This window comes from Thamnophis sirtalis, unplaced genomic scaffold (assembly GCF_051295495.1).
Source record: "Thamnophis sirtalis isolate CommonGarterSnake01/CBP01778 unplaced genomic scaffold, rThaSir2_p1.2 scaffold_2, whole genome shotgun sequence".
Lineage (NCBI taxonomy): Eukaryota > Metazoa > Chordata > Lepidosauria > Squamata > Natricidae > Thamnophis > Thamnophis sirtalis.
The window spans coordinates 127680117-127697264 of NW_028261382.1; the positions used below are offsets into that span (position 1 = coordinate 127680117).

Consider the following 17148-nt stretch of genomic DNA (forward strand, 5'->3'; position numbering starts at 1 on the left):
AATGCAATGCATGCGTGATCCCTCCCACATGCATGCATGACCTCCACATGAGTACACGACCCCCCTTGCACTCCCCCGTGCATATGCATGCAATCCCCCACACTCCCCTGATCCTGGGCATGCATGTGACCCCCCCTGCATATGCCTATGCCCAGCACATGCACGCACAACCCCCACGCATGCATGCACAACACCTGTGGCATGCATGCCATAAGTTCGCCATCACAGGACTCGACTATGGAGGATGATGCTTCTGAAATGCTTTAAGAAGCCAGTTTATGAGATACACCTTTTAATTTTGCATGTCCATCTTATTTTCAGATAGAATCTATAAATTTTGGTTGGCCACAGCAACAAAACTAAAGCTTGTGGAGAGGAAAGCCTTTTCCTTTAGACTATGTCCCCATGTATTTATCTTCATGTCTGCCACAAAGATGATGAATTCTTTTTGATGCTGTGCTTTACAATGAACTGAATCTCCTTGTAGCACCAATACCCCCTGTTAGGAATATAATCTAACGGTTGCAATATAAAAATCATGTAACAATGTTGTAACTGTTTCTTTAAAGCAGGGGTAGTCAACCTTTTTATACCTACCGCCCACTTTTGTATCTCTGTTAGTAGTAAAATTTTCTAAATGCCCACCAGTTCCACAGTAATGGTGATTTTATGAAAACCTAATGAAAATGTTTTTAAATAATGCTATGAATTTTTTTTTAAAGTCATTTAAATTTTAAAAAAGGAAAGTGCTTCAGTATCGGACAAAACCCCTACCGCCCACCCTGAAAGCTGGAACGCCCACTAGTGGGCAGTAGGGACCAGATTGACTACCACTGCTTTAAAGCATACTGTAAAAGGTGATTGGTTGCTGTTTTCCTCAATCGGCCATAAGAGGGAGCCAGAATGACTGTTAGCTTTCTGTTCCTTAGATGCTGGGCAGAACTGATCTGAGTGCCATGAGCTATTGTAAGTTTTACAATTGTTAGCAAACTTTGTCTACCGAACTGATTATCTGATTACTGGACTAGGTTATTTGGATTATCCCTTCACTGAAAAGACATTGGTTACTGACTGTCTTATTCATGTATGACTTGGACTATTTGATAGACTCTGATACCTCTATTTCCACAAAAGTAAAAACCTATTTAAACTGCAGTGTCTCTGTATGCTGGTTTGTGTGTTCTCCAACACAACTTTAACAACGCTTCTCTGAATGTTCTCACTCTCCCAACGGGGAGCTTACTTAACACGCCCCACTTTTTTTTTTCAATCTTGAAGCAAGATTTCCCTCCCATCCCTCCAGAGCACCAAAAACAAAGGCAGGTACTTGTTCCACTATTCCATCTACCAAGGACAGTACCAATTGCTACTCTTCACCATTTTTTCCTGAAGCATTTCAGGATTGAGATGCTGAGATGCATGTTTAAGATGCTGAGGAAGGACATATCGGACCACAAAACTTGCAGTAGCATGTTCACTCATGTAAGAGAAGCCTACAAGCAGCAAAAATAATTCTACAGGTAGTCCTTGAATTACGGTCACAATTGAGCCCCAAATTTATGTTGTCAGTGAGAAACTTGTTAAGTGAGTTTTGCCCCAGTTTATGAGTTTTCTTGCCACAGTTGTTAAGTGAATCATTGTTAAGTTAGTCACACAGTTGTTAAGTGAATGGGGCTTTCCAGTTGGTTTTGTTTTTCAGAAGGTGGCAGAATGGGGGGGGGGGGACTCCAGGACACTGCAACCATCATAAACGTGAGTCAGTTGCAAAGCATCCAATGTAAATCGCATGACCATGGAAATGCTGCAACGGTCATAAGTGTGAAAAATGATCTTAAGTTGTTTTTTCAGTGTCATTTTAATTTCGAACAGTCACTAAACGAACTATTGTAAGTTGAGGACTAGATGTATGCATACTTACATGCATAACTATATTCATTCAAATCCCATTGATACAAGATAATATTTTAATATGGATGCTCATTAGAGAATTATTGGTAATTCTTGTATCACTTATTTAATCTTCACATCCACTTGAGGGAAGCTGGACTGGCAGAAAGTGATGGGCTCAGAACTCCCAGTACGAGCATGAAATCTGCTTTATCTAATCCCAGAGTTGTTCTTACATAGCTATCCTATTAACTGTACTTAGCCCATGACTGGTTGTAAATTTCTTGACATCTTTTGCCATAACTCCAAATCTGAGGATTTGTTTAAATATTATACTTTGTTGTTGTTACTTGCGAAGTCAGGTCCAACCCATTGCAACCCCATGGACAATAGGCCTTCCTATTCTCTACCATCTTCTGGAGTCTATTTAAGCTCACGCCTACTGCTCCATCCAGCCACCTAATTCTCTGTTGTCCCATTCTTCTTTGCCCTCAATCTTTCTCAGCATTAGGCTCTTCTCCAGTGAGTCCATCCTTCTCATTAGATGGCCAAAGTATTTGAGTTTCATCTTCAGGGTCTGGCCTTCTAAAGAGCAGTCAGGGTTGATCTCCTCTAGGACTGACTAGTTTGATCACCTTGCAGCCCAAGGGATTCGCAGGAGTCTTCTCTAGCAGCATAGTTCAAAGGCCTCAATTCTTTGGTGCTCAGTCCTTCTTATGGACCAACTTTCACAGCCATACATTGCTCACTTAGCTTAACAATTGTTTGTTGAACAAGCCAGCATTAATTGCACAGATAAGCAATGTACGCATGGTGCATTGATTAATTTCTGATATTTCTGCAGTAAAATGAGTTTAACTTTGGGAAGGATGCAGAAACAAACTAGAAATAAACCAATGAACCATAAACAAAACATATAATATCATATAAACTTGTTAATGTGCATTATTAAGAGCCAAGGTGGCGCAGTGGTTAAATGCAGCACTTCAGGCTACTGCTAGATCAGCAGGTCAGCGGTTCAAATCTCACCGGCTCAGGGTTGACTCAGCCTTCCATCCTTCCGAGGTGGGTAAAATGAGGACCCAGATTGTTGGGGGCAATATGCTGACTCTCTGTAAACCGCTTAGAGAGGCCTGAAAGGCCTATGAAGCGGTATATAAGTCTACTGCTAATTATTAATAGTAGGCTAATCATAAATCATGATTGAAAATTCATGTTCAAGTAATACAGCAAAGTATGATCTAGTCATTGTCTCCATTTGCATGTACTACCAAGCCAGAAACCAACCACAGCACTGACTGGTATAACATATTACAAAATGTAACATGTTAATGTTCATATCAACCAGATTGAAGACTATAGTGTAAAGTTAAAGAAAAAAGAAGGAATCTGATAGGGGTAGTATACTATTTTTGTACATTTCATCAACCAAAGCCAAATTGTGAGAGTAAAAGTAAAGTCTTCATCATATGAATTAATGTCAGCACTGTTGCAAGGCAGAAATTAACTTGTTTGGCTGAAGCTTTGATTATTTTCAACTGAAGTCTGAAATACGGCTAGTGCCAAGCACAAGAAATCAGGAAATCCAGGCAGTTCAAATGACTGTACAGTTTTATTGCAAGCTTAAGCTCTTTACAAGAATCTGAACTACTAACAGCCAACGCAAATTGGCAGCAGAGTGAATGGAATTCAAGGTGGGCTGGACTTAGATCTCCTGTAGGTGCAAATGAACTGGAAACTGATGACATTTGATCTTTCCCTCAGCCTGGTCATCTCTTACAGCTGCTTTATATTACCTATGTCTAGATAATTTTGGGGGAGAAACGTAAACTATGAGCAGATATTTTGATTACTTTCAAATAAACTACACTTATTTTCTTCCCTCCCCCTCTCTCTGTGTATGTGTTTGTGTGTGTATGTGTGAAAAAAAATGTGGACAATGTCCCAGATTTTATCAACAGATTGTAGGATTCCCCAACATCTATCAAAAATCTTCTTATCCAGTTGATGTCTGAGCTGGAATGACACTTCTTGTTCACGTCACATTTTTGAGGTAGGCAAGTGAAGTGTTAGAGAGCCTTTGCCCAAGGACCCCCCACTGGTAAGATAGGGTACCAGCCAGGAGTTGAATCCAAGAATCCCACATAAGAAGTGGCACTTCAATGTATGCTGCATTATCTAGCAACTCATCAGAAGATGCGATGGTGATAGAGCAATGCCAAATTACAGCAAAATCAAGAAGTACAAGAAGCTGGAGAAGTACCAAGATCTGAAGGTGGAAATAGAGTGCAAAAGAAAGTGGGAAGTGGAAAGTAAAGGCGAAAGTAGTTCCAGTGATGGCAAAATATTCAAAACTATGACTCCTAAACTAGGAGAGTTTCTCCAACTGATTCCATGAACAACAATAGTGTTCTCTGCCCAAAAGAGTGCAATGCTAGGGACAGCTAAGATCCTGAACAGAACAAAGGCCTACTCTTAGACCTTTGATAGAGGACCCAAGATTGAGGAAGATACATATCATCCTTAGAGGGTGAGAATGGAATTTTTGTAGATATATATCTAGAGAGAGAACGTATAAGTATGATAAATACATTCCCAAATGTATTCTGCTGGCAAGCAAATAAATTAGGTAAAAAAATAGGTAAATTAGGTAAAATTATAGGCAAGAGACTAAGAAACAATCAGCCAATGATTTGGATTGGAATTGGGCTTTGTTTAATGCAAAAGATATAATCCTAGGAACTGCAAACATATGATTTATTGGAAAGTTACAAACAACACCAGGAGTAACTGACACACCAATCAATATAGGAAACTGCCCTCAGTTTTCTACTTTTCTGTTTCTAACCACATTTCAAGAGGGAGGCAATAGTTCTCCTTTAGGGAGAGATACATTATCTGCTCTCCCAAAAACCATATCTCACTGTCTGGAAAATGTCTATAGAGTTCCCCTTTTGTACATTTTGTAACAGGCTTGGTAGAAAAGCATGCATGAGTCACACACATGGTTGTCCTGTCATTTCTTCAAAAGGTTTCTCAGAATACAGCTTTGCTGTTAATAATTTATCAGAAGGCAAATAATCTTCCTAAAACTGCAAAACCAGTAGACCCAACTCCTAGATCAGTGATTGTTAACCTTTTTGTCGTGTGACAAAAGCGCATGCACTCGCACCCATAATGCAATGTGCATGCGACCCCCTCTTCACATGCCCCACCCACTGCACATGCAACCCCTAAGCTATTCCTGCACGAGCGCATGACACCCCCCCCCCCCCCGCATACTGTTTTGGGTCTAGTAGGCCTTTTTGCAGCTTCCTGGGAGCACTGCCTCCTTCCATGCTCCACGATTGCAATCACCCTCCCCCTATGCATGCACATGCTAATCCCGCATATGCCCTCCCCCTGTGCATGCATGGCAGAGACCCCAAAACCATCTGGCCGGTGGGAGGTGTGTGTACATGCGTGGTGGAGCTGAGTTGGAGCATCGGCTCACATACCCACAGAGAGGGCTCTGCGTGCCACTTGTGGCACGTATGCCATAGGTTTGCCATCATGGTCCTAGATGCAGCCACCTAAACTATCTCCGAAAGTTAGCACTAAAGTGCAATTTTGAAAATAAAAATAAGTTAATGGGAATAATCCTACATACTGTATTTTAATTAAGTCATATATACAGTATGTATGTATGTGTACATGTATGGGTGTGTATAATATTTATGTATTTATTTTAATACTTAAATATTCTCACCTTGCAATAAAAAACCCCACCTTTTGCACCACATGCTGCATTAAGAGAACTTGCAAACTTTCATAATTACTTTAGGGAATTCTTAATATTAGGGATTTGCACTGCTATATTAAAGACTGCTTAAACCTGCCCAGTACCTAAATTGGACAGAATTTGCTTATGTGATCTTTCCTGCTTTATTTATTTAGAAAATGTATAAAGCTGCTCATTTTAAGTATATTTGCAAAAAAAAAAATCTGTATAAAAGAAACCCACAATTAGCCCAACATTAAAACAAACCAAATATAGAACACGGTACCATGTAATTTGCGAATGGGAAAGCATAACATCCCACCTCTAAAACATAAGGAAAAAGTCAGATCTTGCCAGCCTTCTGATGGCCAAGAGAGTTAGAGCCAAGAAAAGATTTATTTTTTCAATTGTGCTGGATTAATTTTAAATGAATTTATTCTTTTTCAATTCTTATTATTTTCTTACTCGACTTATTCTTTTATTACTCAATTCTTATTCTATCACTTTTGTTTTTATTGGGGAAAATATTATTATGTTACTGTCTACCTTCAATAAATTTGAAGTAAAGAGTTGGATACCTACTAAAATAAAGAAGCATAAACTGTGTGCATTGGTGATTTTTCTTTTGTTACCAAGTTATTTCATAACACATGTAGCCTGTGATTTGCACCTAACATTTGTCTGACATTTGTTTTCTGATAGTGCTTAGCAACCAGGTACACATACACTGATTATATCTTGGCTCTATTCCCATCTCTTTAAATCAAAATATTTTGCTCTTAGTATGAGAAAACTCTAGGCCACCACAAGTGCTTTGATTCATGTTGTGGAGGCAGAATTCATGTTTCTTATTAATAGAAACATGACTCTGTCTTAAATGATAATGCAGAATGGGCTTTTCCTCTCAAAATCAGAGCAGCTACCCAAGAGGAAGTCTTCAGTAAACTGTCTGTGGTATATTCATGAACTATATATAGATAGAACCAAAAGGAACTAAGAGTGAAATTAAGGTGGCAGTTTTTAACTCCTACTCACTGCCAGGACAAGTCCCTGCAAGATTTCATAAGTGGTTTGCCATTGCCTTCTTTCTAGGGTTGAGAGAGAGTGAAAGGCTCAAGGTTACCCAGATTATTTCATACCTAAAGTGGAAGCTTTCATGGATTCCTATTTTTTAGCTTGGTGCCCTAACCACTAAACCAAATTGTCTCTACAGTTAATTACTAATTGAATTAAGGGAAAATACAGAAAATAAAAGTGGTGATACTTCTATATATTAAACAAATAAAGACCAGCTGATGATAGAATTAAAAATGAACACTTGTAGTATAGTTAAAACACACACACACACACACACACACACACACACACACACACACACCTCTTGTTCTAAACTTTGGAAAGTGGAGCTGGACTTTCAGGTGAACTGTATATTAATTACTATGTATCATTTTGCATTGAGCAAGAATTATTCCTTCCAATTTTTTAATTATTCTACCTATTTCATAATTTAGCAACCTATTAGTACTATATAGGGACAGATATTCAATTTATAGGATTGCTTTTTTATTGTCTAGTACTCTTTCTACATTGCACAACTGTCCAGCCTTGCCCCATTTCTTTTTCATCCAGATGCATGAACTAGTTAGCTATAGAGAACTTTTGGTTATTGTAGTCCCACTAGCCTTTGAATGTATAACCTTGCCAGCTTAGAAACAAGCCAAGGAATCTCAAAATTTTTGTTATGGAAATTATAAGAGAAAGAAGTCAAATGAAAGTTTATCTTCATTAAATGAACGGGAAACATCCCTGATTATACTGATTCGACATATACAAATATGGAATACAATAAGATTTTTTAACATATATCATAGTATAGAATGAATCTTGTCAAGATTCCAGACCTTAACCTTATGTTGTTTTATGTAATGCTTTTTTCCACTTTACAAATAATGACAGTCAGCCCACTGATTCTGCCTAGGATTGTTTAACCTCCTCTGTCCTTTTTGGCTTACATTTTTTACTTTATAGTCCTGCAAGTCTATATAGTAATTGAATAATATAATCGGGAACAATACCAATTTTGCCTTTTTGTATTTGCTTGTACTAACAAGAAGTAGTTTCACAAATACAGGCACATTATATTACTTCTCAAAAATGTAATTCCATTCTGACAATATTTGTAGAATTCTTCCACATCTTAATTTCGTAATGTAGACAGTGAGTTAACATATTAGCATTTTTACCAGAGGTCTTGAAAAGGGGTAATTCCCAATTAGTATGCCTTATGTGCTAGTATTTTAGAAAGTGTTCTGGATAGAGAATTGATCAGGTATGCTACAATTTGGATAGTTAGGTTCTGCCACATAGGAAAAACAAAAATTATCAGGCGTGCCTGACTTTATATGAACCAAGAAGTAACTTGTAATTGAGGAAGTGAAAATAGCAAAAGCACATGGAGAAATGCTGGCATTCTTGATTTCAAGGCAAACTAAACCTGAATGAAATGCAATCAACATCTCTAACTTTGAAAGCAGAGATTTTGAGAATAACAATGTATAGAATTCTATGACAAATAGGAAAAGTTGCCCACAATAGGTGAGAAATAAAATAAGGCTATGCAAAGCACTCAAAATGGACACTTCACAAGCTAGTTTAACATAAATGAACATATCTTGCTGAACTTTTAGATGTATAATCAGGAAATGTACACATTACTGGGAACATTCTTCCAAGCAACTGTACAAGCCTAATACTAAAAAGAAATTTGGAAAGAAATGGAGGATAACAAAATGATATTCAGTAAATATGCAAAAACATTACTGGAGATTTCAAAGCAAAAGAGGACACATTTAAGAGATTGTAAGAGAGCCATCTTCTCAAGGAATAGTGTTTACAGGAAGTCTGAAAGTATAGATGTGGTGTCAAGAAATCTCCAGCTCAGAAGGAGTTAAGACTGGCAGAGAATGCTATGAACAAAAGAAAGACTTCCAAATTATGATCAAATAAAAAGAACAAGGAGGAAAATTTCAATATACTAGCTCAGGGGCTCTCAACCCCTTCTCTGAGGCCCGTGGCAGCCAGGTCAGGCGAGTGCACGAAGCTCCATTTTTATAAGCTCTTCCCCAGCTCACTAACACCCCTGGTCCATAGAACTGGAAAGGTTACTTAATGAAGAACATTATGTAGGTAACACAGGTAATACAGGGACTCCTTATTTTTAGTTAGTCAGATGAATCATATCCTAGGATACTGAGAGTCAGGTGAATCTCACGAAACGTTTTTTATGAATTGCTAGAGAATCCTAATGGGAGTGTCAATGGGAATAGGGCCATTTCCTTGGCAGCCTCTGTTCTATGGAACACCTTTCCCACTGAAGTCCATCCTTTTACTTTTCCATAAAGCCTTAAAGACCTGATTTGCCCCCTCCCCCAAACATTGTGGAGATTAGATAATATGTTTCCATGGACTGGCATCAGTTTTTGTTTTTACATTTGTTTTAATGATTTTATTGAGGGCCACATAGAAGTTATACAGGTGACTATATAAATGTTTTAAACAAACATACATATTTGTAATAATGTATGCCACACAACTAGAGAAAGATGGTTTCCCTATTTTTATATATGGCAAAAAATGAGGATTATAAATTTATAATCATTTTGAAAACAATGGTTGTATTACTACAAGCCAGCAAAGGTTTTGACAATAACCAGACTTGTTGTTGGAGAGTTCCTCTGTATATTGTGACAATGTTCTAGGTTTAAGTATATCTTGATTGCAGCAAAACATCTGACAATGTACCTTAGGATAGCTATAAAGGTAAAGGTTGGTACGCGGAGGCCTATCTGCGGGCACATGAGCCATTGCCTAGCTCAGCTCCACTGCGCATGCGCACATGCCTCACACAGGCATGCACGTGGGTGGGGGTCACATGTGCATGTGCACGGGTGGGGGGGAGCGTGGTAAGATGTGTGGCGCCCCCCCCGCTCCCTGTTTCAGGAGGCTTCAGGAAGGTCTGCTAGGCCCAAAATGGGTTGTCGGGATGGTGATGCGGCACCCCCCTGTGGCCCTCTTTTGGTCCCAGGAGGCTTCAGGGAAGCATAGGTCCAAAACGGTGTGAGGGGAGGTCTCATGTATGTACAGGGGAGCACAGAGGGGAAACGCGGGGGATCGTGCAGGCATTGCATTATGGGTGTGGGCACGCACACGCTTTCGGCATATCAGGAGAAAAAGGTTAATCATCACTGTTCTAGGGCATGGTGCCCATCTTTGTTTTCTACCTGAGGGAGCAAACATTCTCTGAAGATGTTTCCATGATCATATTGGTGGTACGCTGAGGTGCATGGGATGCTGTTTCCTAAGACCAAAGGGGTAGCTATTCATCTATTTGCATTTGCATGCTTATGAATTGCTAGGTTGGCAGGCGATGGGGCAAGAGTGGAAGCTCTCCCCATAACACGGGATCATGGAACGGCCAACTTTCCAGTTCATGACCCAGAGTTTTAACCGCTAAGCCACCACAACTTATAATATGCTATGGCATGACAATTAGCTGGATACAGAGCTGGCTAAAAAAAATCATACTAAAAGAGCGCTTATGTCAGACATGGGAAAGAAAGAACAACATGTGTAACACATTCAATGCAATTTCTTTATTGCATGTTCAGGTACAGACAAAATATTTCTAGACTAAAGCATGCTCTGCACAACTATAAACTATGAATGCTGAGAAGAAATTAGGGAGGGTCCCTCCTGGGCCACTTCCTGAATAGCAACCGTTCAAAGCTGCTTTATGTTTTTCCCTGCATTGGTCTCTGATAGCTCATTGCCAGATTCCACCACATCTCAATGGCGATTCCTCATCAATGATCACTGACTTAAATACCACAAAGTTCAGTCTTACTCAAGTAAAGAAAAGCTTATTAATATTGAGATTGAAACATAACTGTCTGGGGTAACTAATACATATAGAAAGAAACCTCTCAAACATGCATAACCACCGTGACCCTTTCACCCCGGGCATGACCCCAATGCATGCATTCCATCCCATGCGTGCATGTGCAACCCCTGCGTATGCACATATGACCCCACTGCACTCCTCTCCACTGCGCATACACTTGAGACCCTCCCGTATGCACACCACCACCCCGCATGTGCATTTGACCCTCAGCCCCACCCATGTGCCTACACATGCGTGGCAGAGACCTGAAAACAAGCTGGCCAGTGGGAGGCGCGTGCATGCACGATGGAGCTGAGCTGGGGCAATGGCTTGTGTGCCCGCAGAGAGAGCTCTGCATGTCACCTGTGGCATATGTGCCATAGGTTCGCCATCACGAAACTAGACAATCAAAATGTAAATAGGATGGAGGTATCTGGCTTGGCAACATTAATTCTGGAAATCTTGGAACAAGCATTAAAACTGAATGTATCAGATATTATAGGAGGGCAAAAATGTCAAAGGTAATTTTAGACTGCAAAAACAGAAACATTGTTCCAAATAATGATCTGCAATTTTTTCATTTTGTTCTATTTGGTCAGATTTCAGCAGGAATGCTGTGTTCAGTTTTGGTATTGCGTTGCATAAAATGTTCAAGAAATCTGGAAGAGATTTGGAGAAAAGCAACAAGGATGATCTGGAAACTAAAAACTAAATCTTATGAAGACAAGAAGATGAAGGGATCTTTATCATTCCAGACTGGATATCTGCAAACTGAAAACAATGGTGTCCCAAAATGGCCTAAGAACTTGAAATGTTTAATTTCAACACTGAAACAACGAGTTATTTCAAATATCTGGGGTAGAATTCTGATACAACACTTAGATTCCATCTCTTTAAAATATGGCAGGATCTTCTAACAGTTCCTATACTACTTGTATTCTCAAAGAACCAGCTAATATTAGATTTATTGAAAAGATAAACTGAATTTGATCTCCTCCTTTAACAATCCCAAAATAATAGGTAACACAAATGACCATTTTGTGCAATGCCCAAATGCTCTATGTTGCTCACTTAGACTTGCTAACTGCCAAATGAAATTCTGGAGATTCCCTCCAACACAGAATATGTCCCTGTGACACACCTGTATAAGTGTCCTAGATGTGTGCAGGTGCTATTTACCTGTTGGAAACCATAAACCAAAGCAGGATAAAGTTGGAATGTGAATGTGTACTTATATTAACCCAATTAAAAAGATGAATTTAAATTATTTACTTTTAATATAATGTACAAGAGTATTATCTCTACATGCACTAACCTTCCTTTCCCATAGAAATGTGTACAAATATATGAGGACCCAGATTGCTGAAGGCAATATGTTGATTCTGTAAACTGCTTAGAGAGAGTTGTAAAAGCATTGTGAAGCAGTTTATAAGTCTAACTGCTATTGCTATATCCTATCCTTCCCTCTTGCAAAACAAAACAAATAAAAGATCCAGGATAGCAATTAAGGGACAAGAAGTATTCTAGGAATCCCATCCAAAACTATACTGCAGAATCATATTGCTTTCCTCTGCGGGAATGTTAATATCCTCCCAAAACTCTGCAGTATTTCTTTTTTTCTTTCCAAACAGAAAGTAAAACTAAAAGAAACTTACAGAAAGTAAAAGAAACTTTTACTTTTACAGAAAGAAATAGAAACTTTACCAGAATTTACCAGTCTGAGGATTCCTTGGTACTCTTGAGCTTTTCATTAGCAAAACTAGGTAACATCATGGACACTAATGATGTTACCTAATTTTGGTAATGACATGTCTGCAAGAAAACAAGCAAGGTCAGAGAACACCAAGGACCCTTCATATCAACCCTGAGCTACAAATATTCTCCTTTGTTTACCAGTCTGATCCCCTGAGTTATTTTACCAACCCATATAATAGCATCCACCACTGGAGTGCTAATAATATTTTGCTTTAAGATGCAAATTAATTTTCCTATAAAGTGAATCAGATTTCATGTTCATTATCTTTAGCCCACGTGGCCAATGGCAAGAACTGGTGGGAGAAAAGCAGGACTCATCGTGGCTAAGTACAGGAAGGCCTCAACTTACAACCACAATTGAGCCCAAAATTTATGCTGTCAAGTGAGATATTTGTTAAGTGAGTCTTGGCCTATTTTACGGCTTTTCTCACCACATTTGTTACATGAATCACTGCAGTTGTTAAATTAGTAACACAGATGTTAAGTGAGTCTGCTTGTGGGAAGGTTGCAGAAGGTGAGATCACATGACCCCAGGACATTGCAACAGTCATAAGTGTGAATCAGTTGTCAAGCATCCAAATGTAAATCATATCGATACTGCAACGATCATAAATGTGGAAAATGATCATAGGTAACTTTTTTCAGTGCCATTGTAACTTCAGAGTCACTAAATGAACTGTTGTTAAATCGAGGACTACCTGTATTTAATCCCATATGAACCACATATAACAACACCCAAATAGGGCTACCCCAAGGAGAAATGCATACATACAACAATTATAAGACTTGGTTTTTTTGGAAAAGGAGAATGACTTAAAAAGAACTTTTTGGAAAAGCAAAGGAGAAATGGCCTGTTTTGCATGAAAAGGAGGATGGCTTAGAACAGTCACCAACTGGTAGTCCCTGCACCACTGGTGGTCCACAAGAAAATTTTGGTAGTCGGCAGAAAAAATATTTGCATTTTTTATATTGCACTAAATAGGATTTATCTTTAAAAAAAATCATATCAGTGGTCCGTGGAATTTAAAATTATGAATTTAATGGTCCGAAAGGTTGATGACCCCTGGCTTAAAGGACAGCCGTGGCATTTTAGCAACACCCAGCAGGCATTCGCACCTAGCTCTCAAAGTTACCTTTCTAACAGGCTCCCCTGCAGGGACTTGACAGCCACCGGGATCCGCCAGTCTGCGTGACGCGCGGAGGACACCGTCCCGTAGGCCCCCCGGCTGACGAAGCGCTGGTCCGGGAGCTTGTTGGAAGAGATGATGGGCAGGGTGTAGCTGATGGCGCAAGGCGAGCAACTGGCACTGCTCCCGCCGTCGGGGCCTCCGTTGTTCGTCCTCATGCTGCAGCCAGAGGCCATCAAACTAGGGCAAGTTCTCCAAAACGCGCCCCTGGCGAGGGAATTCGGGCCAGGCGTCCCAAACGGTGCCCGGCGTGGCGAAGTGGCGGAATCTTCCTTTCCCACCGACTCCCGATAATCTCGGCCAAGAGGCGCCGGTTCTTCCGCGACTGGCTTCCAACTTCTTTTTTTCGCATCACATCCTGCGCTCCAACTGGCTCTTCAGCGGCGGCTCAGCCGAATCGTCCCGAACTCCAACCTACTACTTTCTACCAGCCGCTCCTAATATCATTCCCCACCCGTCTTTTCTCGGCCGCCATCTCTTCGTCTCCGGAATCCGGCTGATCGAGGCGAACTTTTTCTTTTTTTTTTAGGAGCCGCTCGGCTTTCCTCTCCCAAAAACTTTCCTCCCGCCCACCCCTTTGACTCTTCTTCTCCTCCCACTCCCTTCGACCGGAACAGGTGACCCAACCTCGCGCCGGAGACAGTGTTGCGCTTTCGATCTTGTGTCGCCTTCGAAAAGGGTGGAGAACCTCGCGGCACCGCGGGCCTCGATTTTCGAAAGGTTCGGAAGCCGAATCTGCTCTGTTTCGGGCAGAAGGAGTAAAACACGGAGGGCGAGGGACGCCCAAGAAAGCTAGCTCGCTGCAACTGGCGATGCCCGCGTCAATGGCGCCCTAAAACCTTCTTCTCGCGGGGAACTGGACACTCCTCCCAACTGGGAGACCTCTGAAGAGAAAGACGTGCTCGGGGAGGAAGGCGGTGTCTCGGCTGCGTTCCCAAAACCTCTGACTCCTTCCAGTATTCCGGAAGAGCACAAACTCACAGACTGGAAAGTCTGGCTAATGCCCGCCTCCGATCAGTCGTCTCCTTGTTGTCGCTTCGGGTTGGCGGTTCTCCTCCCCTTAGTTACTTAAGACGGAATCGTTCACCCAAAACTTTAACCTTAGACTGTCTACTGTCGACCTCACCCCATTCCTAAGAGGTCTTTAAGGGGCGTGTATACCGTCCCTGTCCTAATATTCCCGTGTATTTGTATTCATTTCATGTATACATAACTGGTGGTTTGCCAATTTTTTTTTACTATTGAGCGCACAGAGGTTTATGCCCATGCACAGAAGCGTCGAGCAGGTGGCGGATTCTCCAGCAGCAGCTACTACCGGTTCGCCCAATCTGGGCCGAACTGGGAGCAACCCACCTCTGGTACATAATCATGTTTATACTTATATCTGTTATCTAATTTGTGCTTGATGAAATAAATAAATAATAAATAAATAGTAGTAGACCCTTGGCCGGCAACACATCAGCAGGCTTGGAATGGACAAAGCAGTCATCCCATAATGCAAGCTAGTCCTCAATTTAGTCCTCAATTTACAGCCACATTTGAGCCCATAATATATGTCACTAAGTGAGATATTTGTTAAGTGAATTTTTGCCCCATTTTACCACCTTTCTTGCCATAGTTTGTTTATTTGTTTGTTTTGTCAAATAAATCTATTGTTTTGTAAGATAATAGATATAAGTCCATACAAGATTATGAATACATGAAATGGGTACAAATAAAGGGGGTTGTTAGGACAGGGACGGTAGGCACGTTGATGTCAAATTAGTAACACGGTTGTTAAATGAATCTGATTTCCCCATTGACGCTGCTTGTTAGACGGTCGCAAAAGCTGATCCCAGGATCCAGGGACACTGCAACCATCACAAGTATGGACTAGTTGCTAAGCGTCTGAATTTTGATCAGGTGATCATGGCGATAATGTTAAGTGTGAAAAACAGTCATCAGCCTCTTTTTTTCAGAACTGTTCTAAATTTGAACGGTCACTAAGTCAAAGTCAAGGACTACCTGTAGGTGCAGGCAAGCGAGAAGAAATATATCTGAACTTCGCAAACACTGATTTATTTGGGCTAAAGGTGATAGGCCAGGCTTTATGCTGCAGTCATGTGCCAGTCAGCCTACTTTTACAGTATGTACATAAATAGTTGAGATTATCTAAGAAGGATCACCCTCTTTAGGTTGCCTTTCGTATCAGATAATCGCACAATCTTTAATCTATGTTTACATAACATTAAGACAATTCTCAACAAGCCAATAAATTGTTATCTTAGGTTGTTAGTGATTCAAGCCTATCCTATCTCAGTGTATAAGCCTCAATTAATGGAAGTGATGATAAAGTTTAATTAATGCAGAAGAAAAAAAATGTCATTATATTTTACGGTTTCCACAGGATATAATCTGGTTCCTTTCTGGGGAAAAGAGAAACGTCTCCATATTTACCGAGATCAAAGAATCTAACCTAATTTTCCAAATAAGCAGAGGGATAAGTTTTTGGTCCTTCCCTCGGGTTCATTTTAATCATGTGGAAGCCAGCAGAGAAGGATAATTTGTGGAAAACACACCGAGATAGGGTGCTTTTTAAGAGAAAGTGGAAGTTTTGTGAAAAAAAAAAGCTATACTTTATAACTTGGTGCCAAAATCTAATAGAGGAAACCAATATTAATTATCAAAAATTATTTTCAAAATTGAGAAGCAATTCTCTTTCAATTCTTCTATAATTCCGTAAGTCCTGAGAGAGTGAGAAGTCTCATCAAAACACTGATGATGTTACCTAGTTTGGTAAAAAAAAGGTCTTTAAAGATCTCTCTCTCTCATTGATTTATTGTCCTCCCTCCCTCCCTCCCTCCCTCCCTCCTTCCCTCCCTCCCTCCTTCCCTCCCTCCCTCCCTCCCTCCCTCCCTGTGATTCTATAAAATTGGACCTACAGTTGCCTAACCTTGCTCCTTACTCCTTGCCCTTTAGGCTGGCTTCATAGTTTTCCCAATATCTGCTGATTCTCCCTTGTTTGTTTTGCTGGCTTCATGAGAAGCATGGATAACCTTATTCTGTCTTAATAATCATTTTTTTAAATATGGCAATTAGTTACTATAATTTATAAAAAACAGGACATTATGACATTCTTACCCTAGAAACAAGTTGTTGAATATTGAAAGTAATTCCCAATCGGAATTTCCAAGGAAAGAGCAACTGGTTGGCATTCTTCATATATGGATATTGGAAACTATTTGCTTTTGTGTATTTGGGAAATTCCTGTGTCAGGTTCTGTTGTGGCCCAACAGCGGCCAGCTGAGTTGTTGCTGGAATCTGACAGCAATGAACACTATGAGACTGTGCTCGAGGTTGAGGAAGACTCTGGTGGGTGTTTGGAGTCAGAGGAGGGACTAGAGAGGCCTGTTGGCCACCAGATGGCATCTGAGTCAGGGAGCAGTGGGGAAGAACAGAGGGAGGCTGTCCCTGAGGTACATATGCATAGGGCTGAGAGGAGGAGGGAGCAGCTTTGGAAAAAGGCTCACAGAAGGAAATAGGAACAGGTGGCTACTGATTGGCCCCTCCGGAGAGCTTATAGGGGGGCAATGGGAGGGGAATTTTGCAGGAAACAACAGTTTACTAATCCAGGTGTAGTG

The 17148-nt window shown here is 40.5% G+C and overlaps 1 protein-coding gene across 1 annotated transcript in view; it reads right to left on the reverse strand.

Annotated features, from left to right (window-relative positions):
* The window catches only part of RIPK2 (receptor interacting serine/threonine kinase 2), a 30103-nt gene extending 15597 nt beyond the window's left edge, over positions 1-14506 (reverse strand). The window contains exon 1 of the mRNA XM_087706890.1: positions 13475-14506. Coding sequence (XP_087563016.1) covers positions 13475-13704 — 230 coding nt within the window. The 5' untranslated portion in view covers positions 13705-14506. The remainder of the gene's footprint in view (positions 1-13474) is intronic.
* Positions 14507-17148: the final 2642 nt, after the last annotated feature.